The sequence below is a fragment of the Myodes glareolus genome, chromosome 17 (genome assembly GCF_982192425.1).
Source record: "Myodes glareolus chromosome 17, mMyoGla1.1, whole genome shotgun sequence".
Lineage (NCBI taxonomy): Eukaryota > Metazoa > Chordata > Mammalia > Rodentia > Cricetidae > Myodes > Myodes glareolus.
In genome coordinates this window covers 64,850,356-64,869,700 of record NC_142042.1, presented here as the reverse complement: position 1 = coordinate 64,869,700, position 19,345 = coordinate 64,850,356, and the positions used below count along the sequence as shown (strand labels likewise).

The 19,345-nt window shown below is 42.1% G+C and overlaps 1 protein-coding gene across 1 annotated transcript; it reads right to left on the bottom strand.

Moving 5' to 3' along the window:
* Nucleotides 1-14,720: 14,720 nt before the first annotated feature.
* On the bottom strand, nt 14,721-16,565 carry LOC125415006 (uncharacterized). The gene has a single exon (XM_087897298.1). It carries the CDS (start codon nt 16,548-16,550, stop codon nt 15,054-15,056), a length of 1,497 nt encoding a protein of 498 aa, XP_087753424.1. The 5' UTR covers nt 16,551-16,565; the 3' UTR covers nt 14,721-15,053.
* Nucleotides 16,566-19,345: the final 2,780 nt, after the last annotated feature.

Sequence of the window (19,345 nt, the reverse complement as noted above, 5' to 3'; positions counted from 1 at the left end):
ATCCTAGGTGCTTCACCCACTTATTGGCTTAGCCTAAGTGATGAAACTAATAATGCGACCTTTTTCACATGCTGACAATCGTACAGTCTGGGCATAAACCCTGAAGAATACCTCCCAACACCTCAAATATGATGTTTTCAGGCAGGATGCTATGAGCTGAAAGAGCAATAAGGAAATTCTGAGAAATCAGGTAACAGAAATCTACTATGATTTACAGATGTCATAAGTAGAGTCTCAGTTTAGATGGGTGCATTGGTGTGATCAGGATGTCTCAGTTTAGATGGGTGCATTGGTGTGATTGGGATGCCTCAGTTTAGATGGGTGCATTGGTGTGATCAGACTATATAGTGAACGAGGGGTAGCTAGGAGGTGTTTCAGGTTCTTCGGGGAGGCAATGGGCATAATGTCATTACTTTTTTTCCTTGGAACAATTTAGGTCATAGATCTACTTATCCTTTACTTAGTGGATTCAAGCCCAAAAGGGACATAAAAAAAAAAAAAACAAATAAGCAAACAGACAAAATCTTTAAAGTGATTCTCTCTCTCTCTCTCTCTATCCATTATCCCTCCCTCTCTCCCTCTCTCTCTCCCTCCCTCCTTTCTTCCTTCCTTCCTTCCTTCCTTCCTTCCTTCCTTCCTTCCTTCCTTCCTTTCTTTCTTTCTTTCTTTCTTTCTTCCTGTTTTTAATCTCTAGAACTCCTTTTCCAAGAAAAGACACAAAAATAAGAGGTGCAAGGCTGGGAATCTCCATTAGAGAAGGGAAACTCTGAGCTGTGTAAAGTGAGAGGCCCATCAAGCTTCAGGTCCCAAATGATTTGGTTCTTCTATTCCAGCGACTTTTTCTACCTAGTGTGGCAAAGACTTAGGCAGCTGGTTACAGGGGAGATGGGAACGGAGAAGAGACCAGTACTTTGGTGGGGAATAGCAAGGTAGGTTTCACGGTGGTGGATAGAGTCACAAACTCTAGGAAGGGAATGCACAGGGAATGCGACAGAGCTCAGTGAAGCCTGGCAAGCAGAGAATCTTTTCTCAAGCTCAGCCACGTCTTACATGATGGAGGGGCTGTGTAAACAGGGGTTTCTCCTTCAGGAGAAACTTCTCTCCTAAGCTAGGACAACACTTACCTAACCTGTGAAGATGGTTTCAGCTCACACAATGTCCACCATTGTGATATAGGCTGCTTCACCTTGTTTCCTCTTTCCTTATCAGAAAATTGTCGTTCACTAGAAAGTTGTTCTTTTTACACTATTATTCAAAGAAAATACATCCTTACTTATGCAGCAAACCCCAAATAAACAAACAGTTGAATTGATATAAAATATGAGGAAAATGGACGAAAATCTTGAATTTTTTCTGGTCTACCATGGAGTTCAATGTAAGCAAACAATATTTGCTAAGAGAAAAGCTCTTTGGGGGAAAATAGTCATATTTTGTTGACTCTTCTTTGAAATCAATATGAAAAGATTCTTTCTCAGATAGAAGCTACCTTTTCTCTGTTTGTTTTAATCCCATCTGCTTAACTTTCTCCATGAAAATGTCAAAATAACAGTAAAAAAATGAAGTCAGAATATGATAATTTCCATGCCATTCTTGACTGCATTAAAGAAAATTCCAATTCCTTCAATGTCCATCTATTGTCATATTCAAAACACATTTAAAATGCTCTCAACCCTCAAGATCTCAGACTCGGTGCTGTGGGAGATTGCAACACCCAATGGTGACACATGGACTATCCTGAGACCGAGCAGGCCATTGCAGGCCACATGACAGGCTTGTGAAAGAGTGACTTACAGAGCTTCAGGTAATGACATGTCCTGGAACCTCCCTGCTGGGGTGTGCTCAGCGTTAGTGAAGCTTCTTGCAGTTAGTGGGCTGTGGGAGATGATGGAAATTTTTCAGGTTCTTTAGTCCTATTCAAAAAAAAAAAAACAGGCTCTCCCAGTTTATTCATTCAAAGAAGTTTTGAGTATCTATAGGCCATCAGGGAGTATTCTTGGCACTTGGTTGTATCAATGAAAACCAACAAAGATATTGAATCATTTGGACTATACACACTAGTGGAGAAGGCAGAAATCCATTATAAATAATAAAAAAATTGACAAACAAGAATAACTTTATATTTAGTGCTATAGTAAAAATAATTTAAAAAAAACAATGTAAGCAATTAGGAACACCAGGAGGTGATTTTGCACAGGCCCAAAAGAACTGAAGTCATTTGAATATCTGAGGACAGAAAGTTCAAATTAAATACTATCTGAAGCAAATCCTTCAAGCAGTGATCCAAAGCAAATGCTGGAGCTGCCTGGTGTACTCCAGTGGCACAGGGGCTGAGACAGAGGTCACAGTCAAACCTGTCAGCCTGCCAGTCCATCTTAGAACACAATGACTCACTTCCCACAGTCTGCTTAAACAATCTTCAAGAGAGTGTGCTAATGAATGGCTCTTCAGGTGCCCAAATGCCTTGTTCCTGGAATTTTTTGTTTTTGAGAGTTTCTACACTAGAATGAAAGAGTTATATGTATGAGTGAATTAAACTCACATCTAAAATCATTTTAATTCAGTGAATTTACCTATTGAGATTTTTTTCATCAAACTTTTTAAGTTTAATTATTCATGTGATAATAGAACCAGTGAGTTACTTTCCTTTTTAAATACAGAAATGACCTGTACCAGCAGGTCCTCCTTGAGTGACAGGGTCCTGAGAGAGAAGATGAGGAGATCAGGGGATAAAGGGATAGGAAAGTTTGGAATTAGGTTCCACATAAGCTATGTCTTATGACTAGGTAACTTACTAAGAAGAGCATTTTATACACTAGTTTCAGGGCAGAAATAGGACAGTGCCAGCAGAAACTATCACACAGTGGGATGAAGTCAGAAGGAAGAAAATCAAGAAATGTTGCCTAAGGAACACAGGGTATCTCAAGAAGACCATAGATGAGCACACAGTGGCCCTGGGATTAGCAACCTTACCCAGCATGGTGGAAAAATTGGTTTTCAGTATCCAAAGCCATTGCACTCACAGGGCTCTGGCCCCAGGCCATTACAGGTTGTGCCAAGTTTTAGAAGAGGAAATGCATTCCTTTTCCACACATGGAGCCTCAGGGAAAATCTTGGACCAGTTCAGTCCTCAGCATAGAATTGACACGAAAACAGACACATTGATCAATGGAATAGAAATAAATGTCAGACATAATTCAACACATCTATAGGTATCTGAATTTTAATAAAGAAACCAAAAATATGCACTGAATAAAAGACATCTTCAACAAGTTGTGCTTGTCAAATTGAATAGCTGGAGGTAGAAGAATGAAAATATACCTGTATCATTCACCCTGACCAAAACAACACCAAATGGATCAACTACATGAACATAAGACCAGATACCTTCAATCTGCTAGTAGAAACATGGAGACCAGGCTTGAGCTCATTGACATAGGCTTTCTGAATAGGACACGGATAGCACACATGTGAATAACTGGGACCACATAGCACACACGTGTGTAACTGGGACCACATAAAACTAAAAAGTTCCTGTATCGCAAAAGACAGCATCATTCCAGCAGAGCAGCGGTCACAGAATGGGAAACACATCCTTACCAACTATCCATCTGGTAGGGGGCTAGTATCTCTAGTATACAAAGAACTGGAAAAGCTGAACATCAGGGAAACAAACAACCTGACTGAAAATGGTGTATAGAACTTAATAGAAAGTTCTCAAAAGAAAGACAGATAGACAAATGGCTGAGAAACACTTAAAAATGCTCAGCATCTTTAACTGTCATGGAAATGCAATTTAAGACTACTTTGAGATTTTAGCTTACCTCTGTCAGAATGGCCAAGACAAACAAAGCGAATGAAAACGCATGCTGATGAAGATGGAGGGGAAAGGGAAGACTTACTCATTGCTGGAGGAAGTGCAAATTGGTATGCCCACTATGGAAATCGGTGTGGAGGTTCCTCAAAAAGTTGAAAATCAATCCACCTCAAGATCCAGCTATGCTATTCTTGGGCATACGCCGAAAGACTCTACAGCTTACTACAGAGATACTTGTTCATCTATGTACATTGCTGTCCTATTCATTATAGCCAGAAATTGTAAACAGCCTAGATGTCCATCAACTGATGAACAGATAAAGGAAATTTATATTTACACGATAAAATATTATTCATCTGATTAGAAAACGAAATTATTAAATCTTCAGGTAAATGGAAGAACTAGAAACAGTTATCCTGAGTAAGGTAACTCAGATCCTAAAAGAGAAATATTTTCTCTTTTACGTGCCTGTTAGCTTTTAAGATTTTGATATGTGCTTCAATCTGAATAATTTCATAAGTTAGGTAGCTAGTAAGGGTCCAGTGTGAAGGGAAGGTGATTTCAAGGAAGAGAAAATAGAGCATAGTGTTATGGAGAGAAAAGCAGAAAGTAGAATAGGAGTATTAAATGGAGAGAGAGGTGGGAAAGAAAGGTAAAGGAGAGGATATGGGGAGGGGCAACTAACTCTAAAAGCCTTTTGAAAATCCATATAGAAACTTACTACTGCAGAAGCTCCCTGAAATGTAGACAAATATGAAAGGAATTTAATAGCATATAATAGGAGAGACACTGCCCCAACTAGGGATTTCATGCTACCAAGAACCTTCTGTGTCAAGAATGGATTATATATTTTTGAGTTATTGGCTAAAGGCTTTTGCCAATGCTACTGGCTACTCTGCAGAGCCTAATAGTAAGTTACTATTGCTAAAGAAACAATTTATATCACTGAACAGCGAAATCCAGCTGGTGCACAACTAGAAACTTGATCCCTACTGACCAGTGTTCATAGTATTGGAAGGTACTCTTACACTGCCTGAACAGAAAAGCAATAATATCACTCAGCTACAAACCCAGGGACTGACAACAGCAATATGTCTGCAGGATAGACTGGGATAATAGTGACACATACGTTATGGGAATAACCAACCATATTTTAGTCGGCTTTAAGGCCCACTCCATGAGATAGAACCCACACTGAAACTGCTGAAGTGACTACGAACCTGGACTACATATGTCATGGGTCTAGGGGAAAACCTAATACTTATTCTGTTAAATGAAAGTGGGTGTGGCAATCAAAACTCCTAATGACATACTACTGTGCAGATAACCATAGATCGATGCATTACTCAGTCCTCATCAGGGAAGCTTCTTGCAATAGCTGATAATTAGTATGAAGACTCACAACTGGGCAACGTGTGGAGAGTGAGAGACTTTGGAGCACTCAGTCCTAAATGGGATGTCTCCTCCCCTCTCCTCAAGGCTCGGGAATCTATGCGGAAGAGGAGGCGGGAAGATTTTAAGGGCCACAGGTGGTTGTTGACTCTAAGGAAACAGTGTTTTCCAGACACACCAGGACTGATGCACATATGAACTCACAGAGACTATGACAGAATGAATGAGACCTGCACAGTTTCAAACCTGATGTAATTCCTGTCACTGAGGAGAAGTGGGCACAAATTCCCTCCTCTAAGCAAGGAGCTATTTGAAACTGATACCTGCTAGGCAAGGGAAAATCAGTCTTCTTCAGTGGCATACTGCTGGGTGTATCAACCACCCTCCCTGGCCGTCCCCGTAAGTTTTCTTCAGTGGAGTACCGCTGGGTATACCAACCACCCTCCACGGTGGTACCCATGCACAGTAGTTGGTCAACACACAAAGGTTTTGTTTGCTTGTGACCTTTATGTTTCATCTGGCTTTGTTTTGGTTCTTTTTTCTTTATCTTATTGACATATTTGTTTTATTTTGTTTCTTTTCCTTGCTTTTTTGAGGGAACACAGAATATGAAATTGAGTGAGTAAAAAAAACTTGCAGGAGTTAGGAGGGAAAATGATACGCTAAAAATTTGAAAAAATTAATCAAAAGAAAATTATAACCTATCTTGGAACTTACCATAATTCCTTCCTGTTGTATTGCAGCCAATGTGATAAACCTGTCTCCTGCCCTTGGTACTGAGGACTTTAAAAATTACAAAGTGACAATATTTTCTTTATGTTTATTGAAATCCATGGTTTCCTGTATTATACCATCTCCACTTTTTACTTTTGCTCCATTTCCCTCTAACATCTCTCAGAATGTTTGCTGTGTAAAATCCTTAGTAATTTTCACTTGACTGCTACTCTTTGCTGTGCAGAACATTTTAGTTTTATACCGTCCCATTTGTTAAATGTTGTTCTTAATTCCTGAGAAGGAAGCCCTTTCTGGTTGCCATAAACTGAAGTATATTCCTTACTTGAATCAGTGTATTGGGTTTCATGTGAGGTCCTTGATCAATTTTGGTTTGAGCATTATGTAAACTGAAAGATGGAGTTTTCATCTAGTTTCATTTTGGAGGGCAAACTGGTGAAGCTACTGTAGAAATCAGTGTGGCGGATTATCAAAAAGATAGAAATACATCTACAACATGATTAATCTTTTTTCATCTGAGAACCCTCCTGCCTAGGGATGACACCACCAGCTGTGGGCTAGGGCATTCCCACATCAGCTCGCAATCAAGAAAATGCCTCTACAGACAAGGTCACAGACCAATCTGATGGAGGCAATTCGTCTACTGAGATTCCCCTGTCCATGTATATCTAGATTTGTGCCAAGTTGACAAAAACTAGCCAGCACAGCCTAGCTCTCCATCAGCTGATGCACAGATGATGGCAGTGTGGTATAAACACAGAGGTGTTTTATTGAGTTGTAAAGAAAAAATGGAATATTGGGGTTTATAGGAGAGTGGATGGAGCCAGAAATACTCAGAATGAACTTTAAACTTTTAGATTTCTATCTTTCAGTTGGGTACCCACAGAAGCTAAGCAGCTAATAGGATACATAGAAAATTTCAAAGAAGGGACAGAGAGAATGAGGGTGCTATAAAGGGGAGGAAAGATAACAAAGGGACAGGAAAGGATAAATGGGTAGGGGTGACAGGGAAGGGTAGAGAAGGGATAATAGGGAAGGAGAACAAACATTAAAGACCTTTGGGAAAGGTATATTGAAATAGAAGCTTCCTAAAACACATGTACACATACATACATACGTATAATACATATATACATACATTAAAGTTTAAATATCTATAATGGGGGCTTCTCTCATATACAATAAACTATTAAACAAAAAACTCAGAGCCAGCTGTGGGTTTTTTTTTAAGTTGTGGGTGAGTGTGGTACCATAAGCCCCCTCCTGTAGCTACCAAAGTTTCTTCCCTTCTCTCCTGGCGATTAGCAGGGCCGTGTGACCTCCGGCTTCCTGGAGACTCTGCACTAGCTCTGGCTTGAGGGGATAACCTAGCTAGAACCTGGTTCTCTTTGTTATGGTGATTCCACTTGTATTCAAGGTCTTAGCAGTGGGCCAATAGCCTGCCTCCCCTAGCTGACCCTGCCCGAGGGGCCGCCGGGAAGCTTTAATCTTCTCCTCCTGCTTCTGGTTGGGAGGAGGCTTTGCATTTTCGATCCTTCTAGCCCACTGGTATAAATACCTGACTTGAGTTTAATAAAGTTGCCATTTACTCTTGTAGATGAGCCAAGTCTCTTTTGTGTGTGTCCCTTCTCGTGGGCCTGAGTTCAGGAAGCGCGCAGCCTGGGTCGGGCGTGGGTATCCATTGGAAAGTGCTGACTCTTACACCCTCCCGCTTCAAATGATAAAATTTTACCATTCGTGATGGCTATTCTTGGTACACCTGTGAGGGAACTTTTTAAAATTAAATCATTTGAAGTATGAAGACGTAATTTAATATGGATTCTTGGGATAGGAAGATCCACCTTTAATCTGGGACATACCTTCTATTGACAGTCTATATAAAGTACGTGGGAGAAGGAAGCTTGCTCTCTAGCTCTCACTGGCAAACTCATTCCTTCATTGGCATTAGAACCTACATCTTCGGAATATACTGAACCAGCTGAGACATCCGGACTCATGGACAGAACAACTACTGGATTCTTGGACTTTCTAATGATGGACAGACATTGTTGGACTAACTGGACCACAACCTGTGAGCCTGAAAAGGATTCTAACAAATCTCATATATATTAGATGTATATGTTCCCCACACATATGAACCGTGAAGCAAATGTTTTCATACCAAAGAATCCCATCATTCCCAATAGGAGAGTGGACCTCAGTGTTACAGCTCACAGTGAAGAACTAATGCCCTAAAAGCCTCAGGAATGCTAAGAAACTCAGCACCTGAACTGACCTGACTGATAGCCCCTCCAGCCTGCTGGGATCCAGAACACTCGTGATAGGAAGATTGACACCCATGTCGCTATCGTCTCTTTGCATTTGGTTTGAGATTTTCACCCCTTGGTTTTGCTTTTTCTATTTCCATATTATGTTCTGACATTCCGTAATTCTCTTTGTTATTCAAACCTTGTGGGGTGTTTTCAAAAATATATTTCTCTCACATATTTTTAAGGAGGAAGGAGAACATTGCTTTATTACTGCCAGGTAAAAGTCCAGGATCCCTGCTCAGCATCACTCGACATGTGGGTGGGACTCTGTGTGGCTGCTGGGTGGCAGTGGAGCTACTTTCTCTTGTGCTCTACAGACATAGTGTTCCAGGGAGGGCGTGGTGGAAGCTATAGTTTCCATCAGGCCCCCTCTGCTACCACCCCAGTAGGACTGGAATTGTGTCGGTTTACTATGCAGAGATGGAGTCCAGTTCCCCTTGTCCTCACTGATACAGGAGGTGAGAGCTTCATTAGCATCAAGTGGGTCTGATAGCCACGGCCTCTTTTAGTGTTTGGTAGGTGTGAGTGCGAACAAGCTAGGTGGACATCAATACCCACATACTGCTTGCAATACTGGTTACACAAACAGTTAACATTGGAGTGACCTGGCAGTGTCTCTTTTACATCTGTGTGAGACTGTAATCATCTCAGTAAAAATTTAATTAAAATTCAGTAAGAGTAGAGGAAAAATTAATTCCATAGTGAGAACTCTAAAGTGAAGATTTTATATATTCATAAAAAGTCTTTCCACAACATCCTATCTTATACACTTTGTATATGTAAAACCAACCTTATACGTTTCTATATGTAACCATGCTAATGACTTTTGACTTATATTTGTTGACATGTTTTTTCTGCTTATTTTTATTTTGTCACGCCAATTAATGAAAAAGATATTATATTAAAATAATATTCTGAACAATTTTTTTTATTTGAGATCTCTCTCTCTATGCTGTATATATTATGTGTGTATATGATGTGTGTGTATCTGTATATATACATTCTCCATGTATATAGTTGACATCATAGTTTTGTTCATATCAAATAATACTGAATAATCTTGTTTTTAAAAATGGAAACATAATAGATGCATTTGATGTATTTGTGAGTATAGGTGAGCGGACATTTCTTCACATGGCTCCTGTTAGAACTGAGACGGTGCCATTACATCCATTCAGCGCTGACAGAGATCTATAAGATTTAATGTTTGCTCTACTGAGTTTCAGTCTTTTTTGATCTGGTTTTTCCTTCTGCTCTGTTCCTACATGTGCCTAACTTGATTTTATTTATAGAGGCTCCAAGTTAAGAGATTGCCTTGAGTTTTAAAAGAAATTGTTTACGTTTTATTTTTGAACAGTGTTAAGATAGTTTAGACTGTGTCTTAGGGTTTCTATAGCTGTGATGAAACACCATAACCAAAGCAACTTATACTTCCAGATAATTGTTTATCATTGAAGGAAATCAGAACAGGAACTCAAACAGGGCAGGAACCTGAAGGCAGGAGCTGATACAGAGGCCATGGAGGGTACTGCTTACTGATTTGTTATTCATGACTTACTCCGCCTGCAAATGGCTTGTAGCTGGATCTTATGGAGGCATTTTCTCAACTGAGGTTCCTTCCTCACTGATGACTTAGCTGTGCCAAGTTAACATAAAACTAGCCAGTACAGACTGCATGAAATTTGAAATTGTATCAAATGCATTTTTCATTACAGGATGGTCATGGTCCTGTGGGAGCAGAGGTGGAATGAGAAATATCTCCCACAGTCTCCAGTGTTTAAACACTAGGTCCCCATCTAGCAGCACTACTTGAGAGACTGTAGAACTCTTGGAATGGGGGGCTTAGCTGTAGGACATAGGTTACCAAAGGGGCCTTTGAAGGTTATATACTCTTTGGGTTTTGCTTCCTGGTCTTGCTGCTGTGCCAGGGGCTTTGTTACATGCTCCTACCACAACCGAATCAACCCACATCCTTTATCACTGTGATACCTTCTGCAATCATGACCCAAATAAACTCTTCCCCCATTAAGTTGCTTTGAAGAATTTTGGGTCTGAGGGGGGTGGCTCAATGGTTAAGAGTGCTTCCTGCTTTTCCAGAGTACATGTGTTTGGTTCCCAGCACCCATATCAGGCAGCCCACAACCACCTGTAATTGTGACTACAAGAGATTTAACACCATCGTTTGATACCACTTGAACACATCACACACACAATTCTTACACAAAGATAAAAATAAAAACAAGTCTTAAAACATTTCTTTTGCTGTGTGTGTGCACATGTGCCACGGTGTCAGAAGACAGCATGAAGGAATTAGTTCTTTCTTTCTATCATGTGGGTTGCAGGCTTCAAACTCACTTTGTCAGGCTTGTCATACTTGGTTGCAAACCATGTCAATCCTGTTTTGCTTTATTTTTTTAATTAAAAGTGTGTGTGTGTGTGTGTGTGTGTGTGTGTGTGTTAGAAAGAGAGAGAGATGGGGGAGGTTTGAGACCGGATAGTAAATTGCTTTTGCAGGAATTTTGTCACTCCCAAGTTCCAGAAGACTCAGGCCCCAGGGTGTTCTCAGTAGGTGGTACCTGGTTAGAAGAAAGTGGTTCAGACATTGTCATCAAATCCATAGCATTATTCAGCAGAGGGATAAACCTCTCATCATCTTAGCCAACATTAAATGACTCTAGTAATTTTTTTGGGTGGTGGATTGGGCTCTGAGTTGACAGAGGAGCCCCAAGCTAGACAGTAAAGTTCCCTTTATATGCGTTATGCAATGCAAGTCAGGAGAGATCCCATGTGCATCCAGGAATCCTAAGTTTGGCGAGGGCGACGTGGAAGATGTAAGTGGTTTGCTATAGGTTGTGGCACATTTGATCAATTGCTCAAGCTAGGTGGTTGATTTTTTTGAAGTTTATGAGGTGGTGAATATGAGGCAGGAGATCAACTCTAGGGCACAATGGGGCACCACAGGGAAGAGGAGATGGAACTTGCAAAGTTGAGCTGGGAATTATAGTCTGGGAGAGTGATTGACCTAGACCCATCTAGAGATTTTTCTCAGTCAGAAATACAGACATACTAGAAACTGCTTCATAACTTGGTTTTACCTGAATCAGAAAGTAGAGGTTTTATGTTTGTTTGTTTGTTTTGTTTTTAAATCAGCCATGGAGGTTATGGCCCCAGAAGGAAGACTTAGAGAACAAAGCAGAGCCAGGGTGGAGGGGGGCAGTTATCATTTATTTATGTGTAGAAGTTATGATACTGACCCAGCAATCTGAAATGTCAACCTGATAGTTCCCAAACTGTATACATGGCTGGCTTGACGTTCAGGGTTTTCTTTAGAAGCAGCACTCTGAACATTAGCCTGACATTGGGGGCAGGAGAGAATCTGCTAATCACAGAAGACAAGCTTGGTGGGAGAGAACAAGTCTGAAAAGTTTTGAGTTTCAAGCTCTCCAGGGCACCGAGAAAAGATTATCTTTTGGAGTAGGAAGGTTATGAGATGAGTATTAAGGCCACAGTCAGACAAAGAGCAGTGTGGTGGGGGAAGGGAGTGACCTCAGAGCAGAGGTCAGGCCCATATGGTATAGTGGGGGTCCTTCTCCCAGTTTCCACAGGAAGTGCTGTGGGAAGGAGATTGGAAATTCCCCCTTTTGATTTGTAGTTGGTCATTGCTGGGGTAACCAGGGAGCAGTCAGTTAAGCATTATTCATAATAGCCAGAACTTGGAGACAGCCTAGGGCATCTCAACCAAAGAATGGGTAAAGAAAAGGTGGTACATTTACACAACTAAGGACTACACAGCGGTAAAAATTAGTGACATCTTGAAATTTGCAGGCAAACAGATGGATCTAGAAAAAACATATTAAGCGAGGTAACCCAGACTCAGAAAGACAAATGATTTGTACTCACTCATAAGTGACTTTTAGACATAAAGCAGAGAAAACCAGCCTACAACCCACAACCCCAGAGAACCTAGACAACAAAGAGGACCCTAAGAGAGACATACACAGATCTAATCCACATGGGAAGTGGAAAAAGACAAGATCTCCTGAGTAAATTGGTAGCATCAGGGTCACAGGAGAGGGTGGAAGGGGAGAGGGGAGGAAGGGAGGGGAGCAGAAAAAATGTATAGCTCAATAAAAACAATTAAAAAAGAATGATAAGGTATCGGTAAACACTTTCTCTGGCCATTACAGGGTTAATAGGGTAGAGAAGGAAAGAAACCAGAGAAGCAAAATCTCTTTAGTTACAGGAACTGTCACAGTTTAATCAAAATGAAGGAGATCTATAGAAATGGCCTGGCCAACTGTCTGAGCTGGAAATTCTTGGGCTGCTGATCTCAGTGGCTGTTGGCTCTTCCCAGATCCGCAAGAGAAGCCTGGCATATGGAGATGGAAGAAGGCCGAGAGAAGCCCAGTGGGTAAAGGGGCTGACTTGTCACCAAGGCAGACAGCCTGAGCTTGATCTCTGGAACCCACATGGTAGAAGGTAAGAGCCTGTCTCTGAAGGTGGTCCTCTGACCTCCACACACTGTGTGGCACTCATAATCCTGACGCATAAACACAGACGACAGAGAAAATGCAATAGTTAAGAAGTGTCTGTGGGAAGGAAAGGTACCTGGAATGCTGTCAGCAAAAGCTCCAGAAGGGTCCCTGAGGTCTCGCAGGAGATCTGTGCTGAAGACCCCAGGAGTGGCTTTGAAAGGGCAGAGCACGAAATGTGTTAGCTTACTGATAGCTCATAGGGCTTATATTAAGTGTCACAATAAAAGTCATAAAATAAGTATGAGCTAGCATTACATGATGCAAATTCTTCTAAAAGACAGTCAAAAATGAACATTAACAAAGAGTTGGCAGGAAGAACCAACATTTATATTTTGCTGAATTTAGTGTTAAGGATTTTCGTGGTTCATAATCTCATTTGCATGTATTTTAACAAAAAGACACATTGAATCAATGCCACAGAATTGAACACTTTAAACTACCTTAACAGGTAGCATATATATTATATAACAGGCAAGTTAAATTATATATATATATATGTATATATATATATATGATAAAAATATTTTGAAAATAGGCAGCTACAAATGATAGGATCAATGAACGTGCCTTACTCTACATTCACAGTGGCTGCACAGCACACAGCGTGCCTCTGCACTTAGCATTAGCTTACTTAATAGTGATTCATTCTGCACTCATCTCTAGACTTTTCCACCGTTGAAACCGGTGGTGATGTGAAGCCACCTCTGCACGTACGTACCCAACAGGTATGAAGGGTGACGTCCTCTCCTGCCTTCCTAACAACTTCTCATCATCTTGTGACGATCTGGAGGGTGAGTTTTCTCCTTGAGCTCCCCTGCGTCTCTGGAACTCTTGGGAAACCTACTTGAAGTACTTGCCTAACATGTTGCTTCTGCTTGGGCACCTGACTCACACCTCTGATACAGTGGAACTTAACACACACACAGCCTGTTCCCTAGGGACTGCTGCAGCTTTTCTAAAATTTATATTTTGTTGCTGCTGGAGCTGGCTCACCATTACCTCGTCCTCTGTTTGCCATCCCTGGAACAGAGACCGGGCTGTAGGAGACAGCAGGGAGCTGGGACTCTAAGCTCTAGGTGTGAGGCAAACACATGTTTGTCTTCATTCATGGAACCAGGGAGCAGCTGGACTCAGTGTTCCTCTAACCCCCCTTTCACTGTTGGGATTTCACAGCTCAGTGACCTGCACTTCCCTAACTTATTCCATTTTCTGGATTGTGGATTCTATGCCATTGCATAAAACTCACATCCTGTTTTAATCACTGGATAAAATGTTCTGTGCATTATTCCAGGACAGGCAACACTAGTAAAATGGTGGGTGGAGTAAGCAGAGTGAGGGCATAGTGTGTGCATGTTTGTATGACAAGGACACCAACTGTCATGAGCGCCAGAGAAAACACCTCTGCCAGGTGTGCACTCTGCATCCTTTCCTCCCATGTCCCCAGATGCAGGACTCCTTCTGTGCTGGGCCTCTGGAGAAAGGGAAGGTTGTTGACTCCTGGAGTCAAGGAGGGTAGAATTTGTGTAGTTCATCATGAGAGCGTGCAGAGATGTGCAGGGAAAGAGTGGATTGGTATGTATCAGGGCTACTTAAAAGGGAAAATGGGAGAAGAGAGAGGAAAACTGGTACTAAAGCGTAATAAGGTGAATCCCGACTTTGGGGTGCAGTACTGAGGATGAGAGGTAGTAGCTTAGGGCGTCGAAAATGGTTGGGTATAGCTTAGCCAAATAAAGGACCTTTGAGTGCCAGTATACAATACCTAGAGACTCTTCCATGGGAGCCTCCTAATGTGTCTTCACAGCCCCCTGGGAGTACATTGTGATGGTTAATGCTAACGAGATAACATCTATACCAAACCTTGTCAGGATATAAGTCTTGACTCACAGAGGGAGGCAAAGGAGTGGGAACGATTCATCATGTATCACACAGAGGCAAGGGTGCACTTAAAAGCAATTTAATGGAGGCAAAGCAGGAAATATGCACTTTTTTCTCATAGAGAATCCCATAGAGTTCTGCTTCAGATGAACTCTGAGGAATCAAAGAACATTCAAGGCACTGAGATCTTCCACTTAACTCAGAGGCTCTAAAGATACCTTGGAGAGTATAGAGAAAGAGACCATAGCATGCATTTTCAGGGTACAGTAGAGAGTGTGGCAAAAGATTGTGAACCCTAGACAATGGGGAAGAAGCAGACAGGAAGGAGTTCAGCAGCAGGTGGCTGGTTCTTTAAGGGCCTGGTTGGCTATGGACTATGTTACTCTATGGACTATATTACTTCTGCTTGGTCTTCTGCTGAGTTAATTGTGGAATGACATTTGTGGGGTATATCTCAGTAACCTTAGACTGACACGGCTCTGGTACCTTAGAATATCCCTGGTCAGGTACATTGGTGTAGCCCTGATCAGGGACCTTGGTATAGTTGGGTTCTGAGACATTCACATAGCCAGGTTCAGAGAAATTGGTAGTGCATGGCCCAGGAATTGTGGTATAATCTTGTTTAGTGGCATTGGTAGTGCATGGCCCAGGCATTGTGGTATAGTCTTGCTTAGTAGCGTTGGTAGTGCATGGCCCAGGAATTGTGGTATAGTCTTGCTTAGTGGCATTGGTAGTGCATGGCCCAGGCATTGTGGTATAGTCTTGCTTAGTGGCGTTGGTAGTGCATTGCCCAGGAATTGTGGTATAATCTTGCTCAGCAGTGTTGGTCAAGCAGGGCCCAGGCATTGTGGTATAATCTTGCTCAACAGTGTTGGTTGAGCATGGCCCAGGCACTGTGGTATAATCTTGCTTAGTAGCATTGGTAGTGCATGGCCCAGGGATTGTGGTGTAATCTTGCTCAGCGGTGTTGGTTGAGCATGGCCCAGGCACTGTGGTATAATCTTGCTTAGTAGCATTGGTAGTACATGGTCCAGGGATTGTGGTGTAATCTTGCTCAGCGGTGTTGGTTGAGCATGGCCCAGGCACTGTGGTATAATCTTGCTTAGTAGCATTGGTAGTGCATGGCCCAGGGATTGTGGTGTAATCTTGCTCATTGGTGTTGGTGGAGCATGGCCCAGGCACTGTGGTATAATCTTGCTTAGTAGCATTGGTAGTGCATGGCCCAGGGATTGTGGTGTAATCTTGCTCATTGGTGTTGGTGGAGCATGGCCCAGGCACTGTGGTATAATCTTGCTTAGTAGCATTGGTAGTGCATGGCCCAGGGATTGTGGTGTAATCTTGCTCATTGGTGTTGGTGGAGCATGGCCCAGGAAATGTGGTATAATCTGGCTCAGGGATGTTGGTAGTGCATGGCCCAGGGATTGTGGTATAATCTTGTTTAGTGGCATTGGTAGTGCATGGCCCAGGCATTGTTGTATAACTTGGCTCAGGGATGTTGGTAGAACATGGCCCAGGGATTGTGGTATAATCTTGCTTAGTAGCATTGGTAGTGCATGGCCCAGGGATAGTGGTATAATCTTGTTTAGTGGCGTTGGTGGAGCATGGTCCAGGCATTGTGGTATAGTCTTGTTTAGTGGTGTTGGTAGTGCATGGCCCAGGCATTGTGGGATAATCTGGTTCAAGGACGACAGTGTAGCCTGGCTCAGGCACTTTGGTGTTGAGAGACTCTGGAATCTTAGTGTTTCCTGGTTGTGGAACATCTGTGTAGCATGGCTCCGTGGTGGTTATGGGAATAAATTTTCCTTGTGGTGGAGGCTGACAAGGTTGCTTCACTTGATGCTGTTGAAGCTGAGGAGGTGCGACAAAGGTCTGCTTCTGCTGGTAGGAGCTCATGCTTCAAAGGATGCTGACCCTAGAGACAGGATGACTGGTTAGGTCATTTTGAGGGAATGGGCAAAATACTAAATATTTTTCATTGATTTTTCTCCTATAAATTAAAGACACTTTTATTTTCCTGAGCTGGATGGAAATCGTAGATTATTTTTATAGTTGCTGCTTACTTTTACAGCAAAATATTAAAGTGATTTGACCATCTCTGTATAAGAAATAAATGGTTATAGTCATTTTCTTCCTTTCTTTTTTCCTTCCTTTCTTCCCTTCCTCTCCCTTCCTTCCTCCCTCCCTCCCTCCCTCCCTCCCTCCCTCCCTCCCTCCTTTCTTTCTTTCTTTCTGTTTTTTTGTTTTGTTTTGATTTTCGAGAGGGTTTCTCTGCGAAACAGTCCTGGCTGTCCTGGAACTCTCTCTGTAGACCAGGCTGGCCTCCAACTCACAGAGAACCACCTGCCTCTGTTGGCCAAATGTTGGGATTAAAGGCGTGTGCCACCACTGCTCAACTTTAGTCAATTTTATTATGAGACTCATTTCACATCTATCAGAGTCAAGGATCTCAGGAGACCCTAGAACATCTCTCCTCTGGCTGGCAGTTTGCTGTGTGACTGAGCCCACAAGCAGGAAAGAGGGCAGCCTCCAGCTGCGAATTATTCATTACACAAAGCTCTATATCCTAAACTAAAAGAACAGAGAACTTGGGAAGTCTTGTCCTATGGGAAGAGAGGCCAGGAATTTCTCGAGATCTTGTCTTGTACTAGTCCAACACTGTGGACACCTTTGTCTTCTCTCTCTGCTGGCATCCTTAATGCAGAATGGTACTTGAAAACCTGCTTCCTCTTCTCTAGTCTCTTGAATTTGTTATTTTGTTTTCCACATCTGTGTGAATGGAGCTCTTATATATTTTTTTTTGTTCCATGACTTTTTATTTTTTACCTATGTATAGACCATAAACAGAACAGAACAATCCAAACCAGCAGTAAGTTCCTAGGTTTTCAATCATTTCAGGCAAAAATGTCCAGAGTGGAACTCCCATAGGAAGGCTCCCTGTGAACCTTCCCTCCTACTTGCAAGATTCACATCTGAGCCCCAATTCACACTTGTCCTCTACGTTTGCTTTCTGTGAGTTCTCACCGCACTCTGCTTGTTCATCCAGGCCTGCCCACCATGCCTTCCCACCCCAGGCCTCTATCACATTCCAAGTCCTCTTCCTTCTTCTGTCCTAGCAAGACTCTGTCTCTTCCATTTCTAGTAAACCCCGTATTGTATTTGTGATGAATTATAGGTTCATGGAGCCAAGAAGATTTTAAGATTTGAGCATCCAAATGCATAGAGCAGTGCCTTTGATGGTGAAAACTCTCAACTCGAGTAGAGGACACGGAAGTGCCTGGTCGTGTTGTCTCATCCACAACTTCCTGTTAGCCGGATGCTGCTCTTTACAGAGCCCCCCTTTTCTGATCCTCACCCCATAGCTCTAGCTGGAAAGGGAAGTGAAACACCTGCAGTGAGAATAAGTGGACAAACCCTTAGGTTGTCGACGGTTTCCAAGCAAGATCAGCACGCAAGAATGGCAGAAAGTTCTGAGTGGGGAGTCTTACCTTAGAAAACGAAGCTCTCTGGACTCTCAGATCTGCTGAGAGATCTCTGGCCAGCTGGATATTTATACAGAAAAGGAACCCTTCCTTAAGGAAGTAGGCTTTTGGAGTTGCTCTGCCTTCATTCCAGCTTTTGTGAATTAAAAATCCGTGGCTTAACATTGCATTCATGCCTACTGCCTGATGGTGATGTCAGCTGGCCTGACTCCACTGTCCACCCTTGTGGTGTGGTTGCTATGACGGGGATCAGGCTTCTTGGGAGGTGATGTATTAAATCAAAAGGAAATGATAGATGCCTTGGACTAGAAACAACCCTATCCACTAATCCAGTTCAGCCTCTCAGTATTTGGAGTGTATGCAGAGGTATTTCTTGTTCCTCTGGAAGGTCCCAGGGAAATGTCAATGAAGAACTTACGTGCCAGAGGACCCTGCTGGTGAGGGGAAATAGGAGGCTGAAAGTATGAGAGTTTTGGGAACCAGTTCTTTTCACTGTGGAGGGAGTCCTAAAGAGACAGGTTGGCTTTTAAAATTTTTAAGTTAAAACTTTTGATTACCAAATAATATGCACCTTCAAAACAAAGTAATGTTTGCTTCATGCAAATATTGCAGAAAAATCAAATCAAGATTATTAGTATAGGTAGCACTTTAGATTTTTTATTTCTTCTTCAGGGCAAGTGCATTCAAAATCCTCTCAGCCATTTTGAAATATACTACGCATTGGTGCTCACTTATCTACTCAATGGTGCCGTTAAATACCCCATCTCCACTTCTCTTTCTAGTCTCTGATAGCCATAATTCTACCTTCAGCATCCAGAAACTGTGTTTTACTTCCTACATATGAGCAAGCTCAGGTGATGCTTGCCTTTCCCACTTTACTAACCGCGGTGATCTCCAGTTCCAGTCCTGCGTCACAAATGAAAGGGTCCCATTGTGTGTGCCCATTTCCTTTATCCATTAATTGTAGATAGGGCTGCAATAAACTTTGTGGTTAAGGGGTTTCTTTAACGTGGTGAATAATTTCTCAGGGGGCGGTGCCTAATGGTGGAATTGTAGGGTTGTAAAGTAGTTTTACTTTCAGCCTTTTCTGTTTCTTTAAAAGCTGTATTGACTTGCATTCCCGCCAATTCTTTTCTCTGTATCCTGGTCAGAGTTTGTTGGGTTTTGCCTTGTTGATAATAGCCATCCTTACCGGGGTGATGTGATATT

Coding starts and splice junctions, on each gene's coding strand:
- LOC125415006 (XM_087897298.1), bottom strand. CDS start 16,550: ATGAGCTCCTACCAGCAGAAGCAGACCTTTGTCGCACCTCCTCAGCTT.